The sequence below is a fragment of the Melopsittacus undulatus genome, chromosome 8, assembly GCF_012275295.1.
Source record: "Melopsittacus undulatus isolate bMelUnd1 chromosome 8, bMelUnd1.mat.Z, whole genome shotgun sequence".
In the NCBI taxonomy this organism is placed as follows: Eukaryota; Metazoa; Chordata; class Aves; order Psittaciformes; family Psittaculidae; genus Melopsittacus; species Melopsittacus undulatus.
Genome location: NC_047534.1, coordinates 19,599,612 through 19,614,784, shown reverse-complemented (window position 1 = coordinate 19,614,784; position 15,173 = coordinate 19,599,612). Strand labels below are relative to the sequence as shown.

At 35.9% G+C, this 15,173-nt stretch overlaps 1 protein-coding gene across 2 annotated transcripts in view; it reads right to left on the bottom strand.

The window, feature by feature from the left end:
• Positions 1 to 3,032: 3,032 nt before the first annotated feature.
• The window catches only part of FAR1 (fatty acyl-CoA reductase 1), a 35,805-nt gene continuing 23,664 nt past the window's right edge, over positions 3,033 to 15,173 (bottom strand). Inside the window, exons 9-12 of one of the 2 annotated variants that reach the window (XM_005150631.3) lie at positions 14,955 to 15,126; positions 9,502 to 9,631; positions 8,031 to 8,158; positions 5,556 to 6,026 (exon numbers count right to left, since the gene is read on the bottom strand). In XM_005150631.3, the coding sequence (XP_005150688.1) occupies positions 5,864 to 6,026; positions 8,031 to 8,158; positions 9,502 to 9,631; positions 14,955 to 15,126 (593 nt within the window). In that variant the 3' untranslated portion in view covers positions 5,556 to 5,863. Of the gene's footprint in view, positions 6,027 to 8,030; positions 8,159 to 9,501; positions 9,632 to 14,954; positions 15,127 to 15,173 lie in introns of both variants that reach the window. The other variant, XM_005150630.3, reaches the window with a different exon arrangement.

Genomic DNA, 15,173 nt, shown 5'->3' with positions numbered 1-15,173 from the left:
TCTCTTTCAAGCCTATGAAATTTGTCTAAAATCAGTTACCTCCTTGAAGTACAAGAAATTTTCTTAAGTCTGTTCATGGAAATCTAATAATGGGAGTGATTTGTGTCTGTTGGACAGAGCTGCACTTCATGTCACACAAATAACTTAACTCCCAAGATTCCTATCCTGTAAATTGCAAAGAAAATCTCATCTTCCATGGACTCTGTAAACTTTCATATACTGTCAAGCACACTTCAAACATCTCTTCAGCTGCTGCCCTGATCCAAACTGAATCTGAATCTTTGAGTAAGCACTGTCCTAGGAGAGTACATTAAGTGAGAACTGCTGAATGACAGACTTGCTCACTTAAAGTTCCTGTCTCATTTATGGTTTTGGACCACAAGCTTTTTATATACAATGCAGATCATGAGCCACATGACATAATACAGTGTCAATACAGCCCCAATCCCACCTACATACTAAGATAAAAACAAATATTAACAATACTAAGCCTCTTCTTACACTTTAACCATTACCTATCTTTTCTAAAGTTCTTTCCCCACTCCAAAATGTGACTGTTTTTGAGAAGTTCCTGCTTATTTTAAGCATTTGCCTTATGATTCTGAATCATACTGAGAAAACTGTAGAGAGAAAATCAAGCCTAAGTTTAGATTCTTGAATTCCATTGAAGTGCCTAAAGCAGTAAATGTTATTTGTGCCCCTAGACATCTAGTTCCGAAATAATTCCACCAGGAGCCACAGAAAGAATGAGCTATTTAGTTTCATATTCAACCAAATGATGCTGTTTAGAATTAAGATTCAGGCTGACATACTATGTGAAAGTGAAAATATTTCAGTACTTAGCCACTATTAAATAGTAACTCAGATATATGTTGATTAAAGTATGAATACTACAACTACTTTTCCACATTCATGGTAGCAGACAGAATTGATGTTTCTACAATAAAGATGGGGCATACACAAAGGATGTAGAAGAAATTCCAACCACCTCAGACAAAGACCGTTTCAGATTTAATGTTCATTCTACATCTAAGTTTTAGCCAAATGGTGGTTTTAATTTTATTTCAAAGAATCTTACCATAAATTCTTATTTTTTTCATATGCTCATAAAGAAACAAAAGACACCTTCTTTCTTCATGACAAGATATTGATTTTTCAAAAGTGACAGTGGCTACAGTTACCATCCTAAAAGGTACAGCAACTCAAATAGAAAGGAATTAAAGCTTCTGATAATAGTCACTACACTTGTAGTTAATGCATATAACTGAATAAAGAATAAAAATATTCCCATTCACCCTACCTAGAGCCCATGGCTCCAAGCATTCCAATTTTATTCAGTGCATTAACATGTTGGAACTTTTTGCTTTCACCAATTAGTCACGGTTTCTCTTGCTTCTCAGAAGAATAAAAGCTGCTCAAAGCTGTCACTGTTCCATACTCCAGAACAGTTGCATAATTACTGATTATCGATAGTGAGTCATTTTTGCAGAGCAGGGAAAACCAAAATGAACGTCAACTCCACAGTGAAGAAAAGTACTAAGATAACATTAAGGAGGAAAGCATTTATAAATAACCTGAAAGTAGAATCAAGGTTAAATTTAGCTCGAGATGGAAGAGAAGCAGCTCACAGTTTTGTTATATAACCTTTAACTTGCAGTCATCTACAGACAGAAAGCAGGACAGCATTGTCTGAAGAAGCTCTGGAGAGCCTCTAGAAGAGAACAAGAAAACCTAGAATTTAAAGTGATAATAAACTAGACAACTCAAGTTTTGCTTTCTAAATTTATGATGGTACAGCTCATTAAAAGCAAGAGCAAATATTTCATCTCAGCTTCACTGAAACTGTTTTACAGTTTCTAGAGATTTACTCACACAGTGAATATCACCAGGCTAAACAAAATAAAGTGCACATATTTCAGCATAAAAAAGACTGACAAACAGCAAGAGCATACTTTAAAGCAATTTACTTACATTTCTCCAGAGCAGCCATTCTGTATTGACTGTACGTCATTTCTGTTTTAATGCCTGCTCAGCAGATTGTGAAATATGTAGAAATACTATGACAAAGTTACACTTCTCAGCTCTGTGAAGGGTACTTCTCAGATCCAAGTTACCTCTAGAAATCTGTTGTTTTTGAACAGGTTACAACATAATAATGTACTATGAAGAAAGCGCAAAATGTGTAACAGTGCAAGACACGTAAGGAATAACGTCTTAAAACCTTCGTGTTCCTTAGTTCTGGTTTTGAATCAACTAAAGAGGCCAAAAAAACATCTGTATTTAGTAGTTTAAGCCTTAAAGTCAAGTAAAAGATAATTTATGCTTTAAAGCTGACAGACCCCAAACCACAGCTTAACAGATCACACACGATCTCTAGCACTGTGCTCTTGATAAAAGGAGGAACAATCTGAAGATTCCAAGAAATTATGGTTAAAAAGAATCACCCTTCTCTCCCCCAAACAAATAACAAAACCAAAACCAACCAAACCCATAAAAAAAAAACCTCTAACAAGCAAAAAAACAAAACCAAAACCAAGCCCTTTTGGTGATGCACTAAATGAATGCTACCTTTTCCTCTCACCACAAAATGTAAGTGTTGACAATAGCTTTAAAACTGCTGGCAATTCCTTGAAATTATTCCAAAAGCACTTGCAAATCCACAGTACCCTTTTAAAACACACAATAAAGCACCCAGCTATTTAAGTAAATTTGAAACTAATGCTAGGACTGACCAGGAAATGACAGCAAGGAATAAACCAGCTGACATACAAGTCACCATGACCAAGCATGTGTTTTGGTATCACTCCATGGACCTCAAGACTGAGATGGTTGTTTGTTTGGCTTGTTTTTTATTCTGTGATTGTGAAGGTTTTTATTCTGCTTTTCAAAATGCAGCACCAGTCAACTTGATTTTCAAAGTCTTTCACAAAGGAAAGCATGTGCTTGTGTATACTGAGATGGCATTTACACTATACAATTTTTTTCCACAAATCTGATTGAAAACATGTAAAAATACAAAACACTAACACCACTTTCAAGGGATTTGTTTATTTTTGGTTTACAAACAAAGGCACCCAATATTTCTGTTTATGTCTTATAAAAGCTCACGGATTTAGCATTTGTTTCCAAACATTTTCCTACAGCAGAGAAAGACATTACAGGAAAGCATGTTTTTTTCCTGGTCCCAAATTTAAATACCAGTTACTGTTATGAGATCCTGTTGTTTCAGACTGCTCTTCCCCGTTTAACCAACTGGAATACCTCATGTAACTTGCTAGTCAGTGAGTCTAGCTTACTGTATAAAAATACAGTTCCCACATATTTTTGATCAATATCCCTTATGTGCAAACACTGGTATGAAGAACAGCAAGAGCACAGGGTTCCGATATGGAAAAAACCCAGTAGTTTCAGATAAACTGCACAGACTGACCACAGGAAGTGACAAAACTAATGTATAAATGTGACACTGAATCTATTGTTAGTTGAATAGGATGACTGATGAAAGTGTGCAAGATACCAATAGTGCACAGAACCATGGTCTATAAGGAGGGAAAAAATTAGGTTTTTAAATTGGCAAATGTTTAAAAAGTAAAGGCTAAATATCCGTATGTTTAAAGCAATCCTTTGCTTTGTTATTTATTCAAAAGCATAGATTTCTAAGCAGTGTTTTGGACCAGAATCAATTCATTGGCTTCATAGTTCTCAGTATTAACAAATCAACATTAAGAGTATTGTGTCTAAAAAACAACCAAAATTCTTTAGTGAATTGCTTCACAGAATCATTTTCAGAATATGATGTATTTGTCTTTTGCAAACTTCAGCCACATGCCAGCACAGGACAAAGGGTGTCATTGGATAGTAGGCACCTCTGGAAAATGAGTCTACAATTCAGGAATGCTTAAGTATACTTTCAGGTCTAGTAAGATATTTGGGCAGGCAACTAAAAATGTAATACACCTAAAGTATTCATTAAAGCGTAACATCTTCAATCACAGAAGCTATAATTTATTTTCAGCCACAATCAGAGGTCTCTCACACAAGGTGTGGTCCTAGACCACTTTGGGTTTTCATCACTACCTTTATATATACACAGGTAATTTTAAAAAGGAATTACAACTTAACTACTTACTACAGAATATTTAGCTTCAACAAGGAAGCCATTTATCTTTTCAAAAAGAGATATACATCTGCACAAAAGGTGTTTTTTTTAAAGTAAGAGTTTTCACAAGAATACCAAAATAAGTTCTTTACATAATTCAAATAGGAAAAAAAAACTCCAACAAAACAAACAACTACCAAGGGCAAGTATAATGTAGCTCTTGTGTAATTAAGTCTATCTGCGTCTCCAAGCAGATTCAAGACATATTCATCAGTATAAACTGATTTTAATGAACAAGCACTGGCCAAGGGTGCCGGTCAGTGCACCAGTTAAAAGGAACATTACAGTATTCTCAGAATTCTGTGCAATCAAAATTTAAAGGGATAGTCTATATTGCCTTAAACAAGGATTCAGTCTTTTCTTACAACTTGCTAGTTTTTTTTAACTATCTTCCCTACTGAAACAAAGTAGCATGCAGAAAAAAAAAAACCCAGGTTTCTTCATAATTAAACCTAGTAGTTTCAGTTAAAAGTTTCATTTTGAAGCAAGGTGCATTTGCTCTGCATGCCCAGTGAAACAAGTTTTTATTGCGGCAGGGATAAGAGAGTGTGTTTATGCATTGGTGTTTTCCATATATCAAATTTCATAGGTCAGAGATTTAAAAAATTATTAATTCATGAAGTACTTGCTAACATTGCTTAGAATTTAAAAACAGGTATACCTCAATGAAAGCCTATAGTTTGTCCAACTTCTATTACCAGTAATATAAATAGCAACTAAGCATAATAAATTCCTTTCAAATACCTTTTGAAGTGTAACAATCAAATACTGGCTGTGTTGCCAATAAGAATCATTAAAAATAAAAAAAAAAAAAACAAAAGGATGGTCAATGACTTTGGTCTTATCCCTCACCCCCACCCCCCTACATCTCCTGTATCCCATCCCCCTGGGGTTATGTTTTCTTTTATCTACTCTATGATAGGATCAATTCTGATTTCAGAGAAGCAAATTGCTCACGTTGACATAAATGTAAGATAGACACAGCCAGTTTCCAGCACAGAACTGAATCACCAAGTGTATTCTGAAAACCAGACTGGACAAAAGGCCTTTCAGTAATTAAGTAAGTTGAGTGTTTCCAGTTTTTTGTTGTTTTTGTTTGTTTTGTTTCATTTCTGTTTTTGTTTGGTTGTTTTTTTTTTAAAGCAAAGTAGGCACCATTGTTGCATCCCTACTTTGATAAGAAGGGAAGAAGTGGCAAAAAGGCAGATTAAAAAAGTCCTCAGATTTTTTCCCCAGGAGATCTACCATCATTTATACAATCTTGCAACTTCCAAAACCCTTTGTAATTTAGAAGAATTTCAAATAAACAGGTTTACAGCAACTAACAACTACTAAGTCACAATACTTATCTTGCTCAATGTGGAGTAAAACTTAAAAGAAAAAAAATCATGTTAAGGCAGATTTCAAACAAACACGTTCCAAATTGCACAGTTACGTTGGTCAGCAGTCTAAAACGTTTCCCCAGGTCAAAGAGTTAAAGTTACTTAAATGCTTGCCTAATGCCAATTCCTCCTGGCACTTGACCATTTTATTTTCTGTTTCCAGGAAGGTACACGACTAACATTACATACACCATACCGTATATTTTGCACTCCAATGTAAGATGAAATTACGCTTTTACAAAATGTGAGATGATTACATGTTACAGGCTTTGTGCAGTTAGACCACCATATGCATAGATGTCCTAATGCTAAATTCTGTTCTTCAGTATCTCATAGTACTGGAGGCTCTGAAGTACGAGAGGAACTTGTAACACAGACTAACCACAAAGTACCAGATATTTCTTGCCATTTGTGATCTTGCAATAAAGATACGCCAGATCAGGATCACAAGAATTGTATTGAAGCCATAACGTATATTTCTTAACCTAAGAGAAAAAAAAATAATAATTAAAAGCCAAGGTACCAAGACTTACAGCAAAAAAAGAGCACTCAAAAAAATAACTTCTAATGGAGAATTTAACCTGCACGTATTTTCATCTCAAAATGTATTATGAGTGGTATTAACTGAATGATCAAAGTAAGCTGGTAAGCAAAGGATTAGAGAAAGTTTTCCATTGTTCACTGCTGAAAAATTAAACACATGATAACTAATGAACAGAGCCAGCCCTGTAGCTAACCACAGGTATTTCTGCTTTAAAGCTGGTTGATACAGCTTCATAAGCCAAAGTCACACACATAGTAACTTAGCTATAGAAGGCTGCCATCCACCCCAAAACCAAGGAAATATTTAAGACTATGAAATCCCCTCCTCCCCTCCAGATTGTAAAACTTTATATATATGTAGAAGTAACTCCAACTGTTGACAACACATAAAAAAACCATGGATTTTCTAGACACAGAGCTCAGAGTCTTCCCTGCAATTTTAAACTTGTTCTTTCTCAGGGAACTATATTTAAAAGATTAGGAAAAACCAGGTGTCCTTTCACAGCAACTCTGACTTTTAGTAATAATCTCACGGGAAAAGACAGAAGCTTCAAGACAAAGAGCAACCAGAGTTTACTCAGATTTCTCAGAACTGGAGCAATCTTTTGTTCAGTAGATTATGACCATTTACATTTCAGAGACAGCTCTATTTAAGGAAATACTCACTGCCTCTTTTTTACAGGTAGGCTGGCTTTTCTTATAGCAAGGCCTTCATCTACATACCCTTATTTGCAGAAAAAAATAAAGTCCAAATTTCTGTATTACAAAAGTAAAGCTCACTTTTCTATTTGAGAAAAAAATTTCACCCAGTAGCTTCCTAGAGAAGCCACATCCCCTAGGCTACCACATCTGGCTAATGTTGAAGAAGTGGACTCAAGTATCAAATTAGGTAAGAGTTAAAAGCTAAAAGCTAGACGCTAACAGAAGAGACCAAATACCTCAGACTGAATATAGGTTAGAACCTAAACCTCTTGCAAAAATAATCCACTTATAAACTGAACGCTGAGGACAACCAGATGCTGTTCAAATACAAGGCTATTTCTCACGTTATTTTTGGTACACTCCTTTTTATGGAGAATGTGAACTAAGTCCCATGCATTTTTTAACAGCATCTGAATAAACTTAAAAGTAAAATCAGAAGGGGACACCTCCTCAGCTGTTCCCACCATTATCAAAGATTACCATCTTCCAAAAGTGGACTTGAGATATGACAAACCAATCTACAACAGCAAGTCATTGCCTTTAGAAGAATGACACAAATAATGACCTTGACCACTTCTCTTTGTGCTGTCAGGATAGCAGATGTGAGGTAGTATTGCACAACAAAAATAATCACTTGTCTCTTTGATAAAGCAAAAATAAAATGTCTACAACCATCTTTATCAATCAGCCAAAAATAAACCAAGGACAGGTGTACCAGTAAAACTCTGGACACTAACAGCTACAGAAAAAGTGGTAAGAGAAGTAATCTTAGAGCACCAAAAATCAAAATTTTCAGCTCAGATGTGGGCAGTCCATGACTGTTTACTCTCCTGCTTCAAAAGATATCAGTCCTGGAAGAAATAACCATTGTTCTATTAAACCTTCTTAACTGAACACACTATTCTGACCTTGAGCCTTGATTCTGACCTGTGTAACTTCCAAAAGATACTTGGCTAAAATCAGAAATCTGTATTGCAGCATACACTATTTGGAGCTACAACCATAATACCAGACTAATATTGTAACTGTTAATACTGACAGCGACTCAGGAGTGACAAACAGAACAAGAAAGATTACATCTGGTTTCAGAAAATGCTTCAGGCCATGGGACTGGAACAGAAAAATTCTGGAAGACCTGAGCAGGTGCTATAAAGAACAATTAAGTTGTAACATGGAAAAATAGGATTTGACAAGATCTGGAAAACACAAAATATAAATGAAGAAAAATATAAATTTATACTTACTTATTCAAATGTTTCCTAGCCGCGGGGAGGCCAGACATTTCTTCATTCAGCACATATTTCTTCGTTCCCATGCAGTAATTTTCCATGTATTCTGCCCAATGTAGTTGTCGAACATCAAAATTAAACACCTGAATAAAACAAAAGCTCTCACTGTTAGCTGCCTAAAAATTCAGTTGTTATATACAGTAATCTAAAGAAAAAAATGCTTTTACCAGATAACTCAAATTTGTCTTTGATGCAAGAAAATTATAATTTCCTTAATCACAAGATTTAGATCCCATTTCTGACTCAACCGCCAGCTTATTACACATTCTCTTCCAAACTTCAACTATTTCATGTCTTATTTTATCTCTTCTCTGCACTTCAAAATGCATCGTTTTCCCATTTCATCTGTCTGTAAGGAATTCCACTCTAGAAAAAAACTATTTCTATTCTTGTTTTCTTTTAAGCAACAAGACAGTTCTAATATGCTACAGAACAGACTGCTCTCTGCCAAGTTCACTGATAAAAGAGGTTTTTTAGATGTGCTTGTAGTTATACAGCTGTATTTAAAAAAAAAAAACCAAAAACAAAACTATGTGAGTATCTTCCTCAGGAGATATAAATCCAATAAAATTAATTTTTGGAGACCACAGTGAATATATTGCTATGTCTGACTTTTTTCTGTTATATTTACTCTCCCCTGTCCTGCCAAGGAGGGAGAATGCTACTACAGCTTTAAGGTCAACCCACCACACAGGTGTTTGATAAATACAGTACAAAAATGGAGACTATCGTAATCAACCACACACAGTGGGAAGACTTAGTTTTTTTCATTCAAGCTATTTCATTCCCTCTTACTCAGAGACCCTGCACTCAGTTTTCTTCCTTCTTCCTCAGCAACCTCCAAAACTTTTATGTCATCCTGCTTCCATTACACTTCTCCCCCTGACAGGGCAGCTTTAGTCACACAGCAAAAGTGTGCTTCAGAAAGAAGTGAGAGAATTTACACTCACATTTCTTACATACGGCCTTCTGGCCAAACCATGAGAACGGTATATAAAATTTGTTATTGGCTTAAAAACAAGAAAGAAAGTCCCTCAAAATCTACTTCCTGTTTCCTCAGAAGAGATTAATTGTCAGGAACTAAAGCCTTGTTTTATTCATGATGTAGGTAAAACTAAAAGCTCGCTATATGGGCAACACCAGATTATATGATCAGGCAACTCCAATGACAACCATATTTTTTATCAAGCCTCCTTCCAGGGGGTCCTGCATTTCCTTGTCTCCGTTCACATCACTGCTCTAGCACAGAGCACAGTCCTGGCACAACTGAAAGAATGTGACAGGAATCTCTAGTGCTGAGATAGTACTAATGTTAGCTCCATGGTACAGTAAAGCAGCAGTCCCAACAGATGTCCTTTTTCAATCTTGAATAAATGAGCTTATGTTTCACTTTCAGTCTCCATGCCCAGATCACACAGCTACTTGCCTTTTTGTCTTCAGGACTCAGCTGGTTCATCAGCATAGTCATATTTTCAGTATTCCAAATCCAAGAATTGCTTGTAAAGTATTCTAACAACATCATGGCCTTATGAAGACGTGTTATTGTTTTCATCATCCTACAGTCCAAGGCATGGAACATACAGGTTACATGGTGGTAAAAATTAGTTCAAACAAGAACAGACAGTAAGACTGTAACTTTTCTTACCCTCCCATCCCACACCCCTATGTTAATACATCCCATCTTACTCTGTACCCAAAGCATGTTATATTCCATCAAGAAAGTATTTCTGCATATTACTGAAGTGGATCCTGGCTGTCCAATATTTATATAGAATCAGAAATTACAGAACAGTCCTTTCTCCTTAATCCTACTTCCCACTGCAATAGTAAGTTACCATCTCTTCCCCTCCCCCCCCTTTTTTTTTAAAGGAAAGACAATCATTGTTTTACATTGGTTCTGCATGCACACAACACTTTTCCCCTCAGCATACTGGAATATCTGGTACTGAACAATATAACTGTACTGAACAATTTGACTTGACAAGAGTTAAACTGCACAGTGCAGAAAATACACACATGATAACTTAAAGAAGTAAGTTTCCCTGATCATTTTGAACACTATGTAAAACCAGATCTCTAGGAAACCGAAACTGGTTTATTATGGTCACTTAGAGATAAAGGCTTAAAACCACCGGAAATACAGCTTAGGCTCATAACCCTCTGTTTCTTCAGCAAAGGGCAAGAAAATACTTAAGAGAACAGATAAACAATAGTAGTTCCTAACAGTTAGGTGATCAGTTCTATGCTACTTCAAAATATGCAGAAATACCTTCCATCATCCCTTATTACACATAAGAAGCAATTTTTAAAAATCATCACTTGGAGTACAGAAAAATCATGTTGTAAGGATCAATCTGGGCTGCCTGATCAAACAAACTTATCTGAAGTGCACCCAAAAAACACAAGTCATCCAGCTGCTCAGATGCAAAGCCCCACATTTATGACAAGAAAATTGTTTCAGGTGTTACAGTGCTAGAAATGGACACTCAACTTTAGTAAGTACTAAGTTACCATCCTGTAACCTAATGCTATTACATTCCTGCTTTGGGTGCTCAAGGTAGTTCCATCTCACAGATCTGCTTCCAATTTGATCCTTACAGCAGGACACACTGGTCATTTTAAGCAGAGCTGGGGGAAAGGGGGAAAACAAGGAAAGCAAACCAACCCAGCACTAACAAGAAATGGCTTTCTGAAGGTAAGTTTAGTTCCATAAGAGTCATAGAAGCAATGCAAATCACTGATTTTTCTCTGAAAGCTGCCTTGGTGCATTCATACCAGCAGAAGTGATATAGCACATTGTTCCAGAAACTCTAGTCTAAAGGAAGTATTATGTATCACATTAGTGTCCCCTACTGTCACTAATGGCTTGCGTCTCAGTATCTAAAGAAATATCAAAAAAGCCTTTCTTCTCATGAAATGGAGTAATAGAGGCTGCAGAGGCATTGAAAAAGCAAAGTATAGCTAAAGCACAAATGGTTTTCATTAAACCCCACAGGAACCTATCTAGAGTAATTCAGAGCTGTATTATAATTTTAGACCACCAGCTAATTCTATTAGTAGATGTTCCCAGATGCTTCAAACACTTGTTCTTATTTTCACAAGTTGGGCAAGGTGGCAAGAGTGGTAGCCAAGCTGAACCACAGTCCCTACAACTGAAAAATAATCAGGAATATAGACTGCACATCCAAAACATATCCTGCACTAATAAGACTAAACAGTCTTAAGATTAATTAACTTAGCTATTGACTTAACTTGTACCTGCTCAATTTCCGTTCTTATGGTAAGCTGGAAGAGCAGCAAGTTTTAGACTTCTACAGTTGAGGAAAACTTGTGCCCCAGCAAAACACTAAATGGTGCAAATTAGTATCTGATCAAATGTTGATTTTGAGCTTGCTGCTGGCCACTGACATTCATTTTAGCTCTTTTCTGTAAAGAAAAACTAAATTTGAACTAAATATAGAGACTAATCTTTGCTAGGAATCTTGCTGTCACTGTTTATGGATATAGTTTTAGAGCATAGCTAAGCCAATTATGAAATAAAATTTTTAAGCATCTAGTGGCTAAAAGGAGTCCTACCTCAGCTGCAGGTTTCTCTCCCCCCTCCAACTCAAACTGGATTTAATGACTGGGCACAGAGCTGCTGATTAAATTCAGTCAATTTTTTTTTTTTTCCTCTCTGCGAGGCTGATATATGAGCCAAAAGAATCACATCTCCACATTCTCTCTACTGCTAAATCAGTTACAGAGTTGGCAGAAGAGGGTTGACTTTCTTGGTGACAGCTTGCTATCTGCACTAAATCAACATGAAACTATAATTTTTTTTTAATAAATAGTAAGGTGACAGACTTATTTCAGAAATATCAGCACTGAGTGTCATTTAGTGGACAGTCACGTAGTTCTGGCAGACTAAGCTTTATAAACCTCAATGGCACCATATTCCTTCTGCAAATGGGAATACACAACTAAAAGCATGAATACACATAACCAAACTTTATGTCAAAACCTGAAGATTAAAAACAATTAAAGTTGCTTTATATTACGTTTTAAGCAGTTTTAAATTGAAATGACAGGAAATTACATCCTTTACATCACTCTACATACATGAACCACACCTTTGCTTTTGCTTTTTAAGGAGGAGTAATAGAACATGAATTGCTGGAGAAATCCCTGAACTACAAGTTTAAATATTTCATGCCACATTCTGTTCTTCTAGTAAATACATCTCACTGCTGGGAGTATGTTTAGAGGTCTTTAGATTTCAAATATCTGGGGTTAGTTTTAAATAACATGGTTCTGTTGTGCTAAGCTCTATGCAAAGTTAAAAGCAAGATCTAGGTCTAATATTAAAGGTAATTAGAAAATCAGCAAGCTTTGCTATGCAATTATATATATGCATGGCAAGCAACTGACAATACTACCCTTAAACTTGGATGTTAAGGATTATTACCACTATTTCTGTAACTGCACAATGCTGTTACAGTATTCAGTACAAAATATTAACTCTTTATTATGACGATCCTTACTGTACCTGCTATTCCTATAAATTTCAGATTATATTCATTACTTCTTCCTATCACAGAATTGTTAAATTTAAAGAACTTAAATGAGATAAAAAAAGGCAGAACTTTTTCCACCTCACTAAAAACATTGCTTCCACAGGTAATGTGCAAAAGAACAATTTCATATTGCAGAAAGTTGACAGTAAGTTTCCAAAAAACCCTGAACAGGAAGACTTTATTATGAGCATAACCCTTTAGTTCTAAAGGATCACAGGTCCAACCTATTTCTTCTACTTGTTAAAAATTTCTTATTCAGTTGTAGCACAGTATAATGACAGTATGAAAACAGTGCAGTTAAACCCACTGAGTAATTGCATTGCTTAGAGGTTTTCCTACATTGCACACAAACACCTCAGAAGTGTATTCTGGCTCAGCACAGAGAGGGCAGGCCATTGACCACATGATGTCAAGTTAGACTATGAAATTCGTGCTAATTTTACATTTTTAATATACTGCTCTAGTTTTTCAGCTAAATAGTGATTAAAAATGTCATTTTAGATTACACCAGCCCTTTTTCACTCAGAACAGCATTATACTGAGTTGAAGAATTGCCACTAGCATTTCCAAGTCTTTAGAAGTTTCCCAGTACATGCTACCTGGCAATTAAAACCATTATGCCAATCAGACAAAATGGCCATAGCAACAATGGGACATCCCTATATCATGACTATCTTCAACTCATCAGTTAATGCAGCTTTCAAAGTTCTGAGTCAGAAGACTAGGGAAAAAAAAAAGGCAGGTAAAATCTGTCCCAAATCTATTATTAAAGCCCACTAGGATTTAATACTGCATGTCCTGCTTGTGTCTATGTATTTTCTTCTGCTGCTCTTATTGCAGGCTCCCATTTTTTAAAATAAGGGAAAAAAATAATGAAAGGTAAATTCCTGTAAGTGGGCAGGGTATCAAACTTAAAAGCTTTTCTTTCAAGTACATTTGAGTAACCTTTGTGAATGAACAATAGCTTGCTTTAGTTGAATCTCCCACATTTCCTCCAAACTGGAAATTTTGTGCATGATAGGAAACTTACCCACACACTGTTATGTTAAACTAATTTGAAATAATCTTAACAGTAATAATTCATAGGCTAAAAAATACATATTTAATGTCAACAATTGTACTAGTACTGATAAAGTACTAAATTCCATCTTTGGACATCAAACAAGAACTCCAGGAAAAGCAAAACCAAGACACAACATTCCCACTGCTAACAGCATTCTAAACAACATGATTATTCTCAGCTTGTTTTACTCCTACTAGTCAAATACTTAAAAGACTGAACACCTTTTAAAGATTTACAAGATTCTGGAAGCTCTACTTCCTAATCATGTGAAAGTCAGCAGGGTTGGCATTTATATTGTAACTGTTTTTAGTGACTGACACTCTCTACATCTGTCAGAATTTCTATCAATTTTTATTAACTCTGAATTAATAAAAAGCTAGGAGCTTGTACATTCAAAACCTGCCTTTGATCTGAAAAGCTTACATCTTTTGAACATTACCTTAATCTTCCCACATCCTCCTAGCACAGCCTCCTCCCATTAGGAGGCTGTGGGAAGCCTCCAGCCTACTGTTGCTGTATGACACTACTGAATAGGACTGGAACAACAGAACTCAAGAACTTTGAGAAGTTTTCTCCTACAAACCGCTTACATGGCTTCCTTCTACTGATCCACTGCCAAGCCTCTTAAGAGAACTTTTCCCCTCCTTGTACAACTGACCTGAACTACAGGACAGTGAATGAATACTCACTTGTGTTAATACACTGTCACCAGAGTGGAGATTTTTTTATAGACTCTGAAGACAAATGCTTTTGAAAACATACTGGAATGAGTTATGATCATATGGCTTGGCAAATCTGAAACAAATTGAAGTGACATTTTATATTCCTTCTACATAACTTCATTTAGCCTATTTAACAGAACTATGTAATTTTCACCACTGAAGAAGTTAGGCAGATACTCGTGTAAATATTATAAACTGAACGGAATGTCAAGATGATACAAACCAACATATCAGATCAAATTGTATCATCTATAGGAATAACCTGTAATTAACAACTCCATCTGCCATTCCAGTTTCAGTTTATAGGAGCAACAACAATCTTTATGCAAGCCACTTTCTAGAGTTTAATGACTGACTGGGATTCCAAACCAAGATGTATGTTGAACAGCATTGTTGAGCCAGTCATTAATCTCTTCAAAATCAGTCATTGGATTGTTATTGCTTGTAGTTAGTAAATCTAGACAGTGCTCATGCCATGTCTTCTTCACATGTCTCCACCACCTTGCCAGCAAGATATTTTTAGGCCTGTCCATCTTACCGTGGTTTATGACCTGTCAATCTGAGCAAAAGATCGTGCAAAAATGCAGGCACTGTATGGCTGACTGTAGTCCAGTATTGATACAAGAGGGGGTTGGACTGAAAAGTTAAATTAGGGTGCCTTACTGCACTTTCTAATGGATTTATCTGGAAACTCAAAGTAATGTGGCGTCCTGTGGGAAAAAATAAGGATCAACATATTTTGACTGTTTATTTTTCA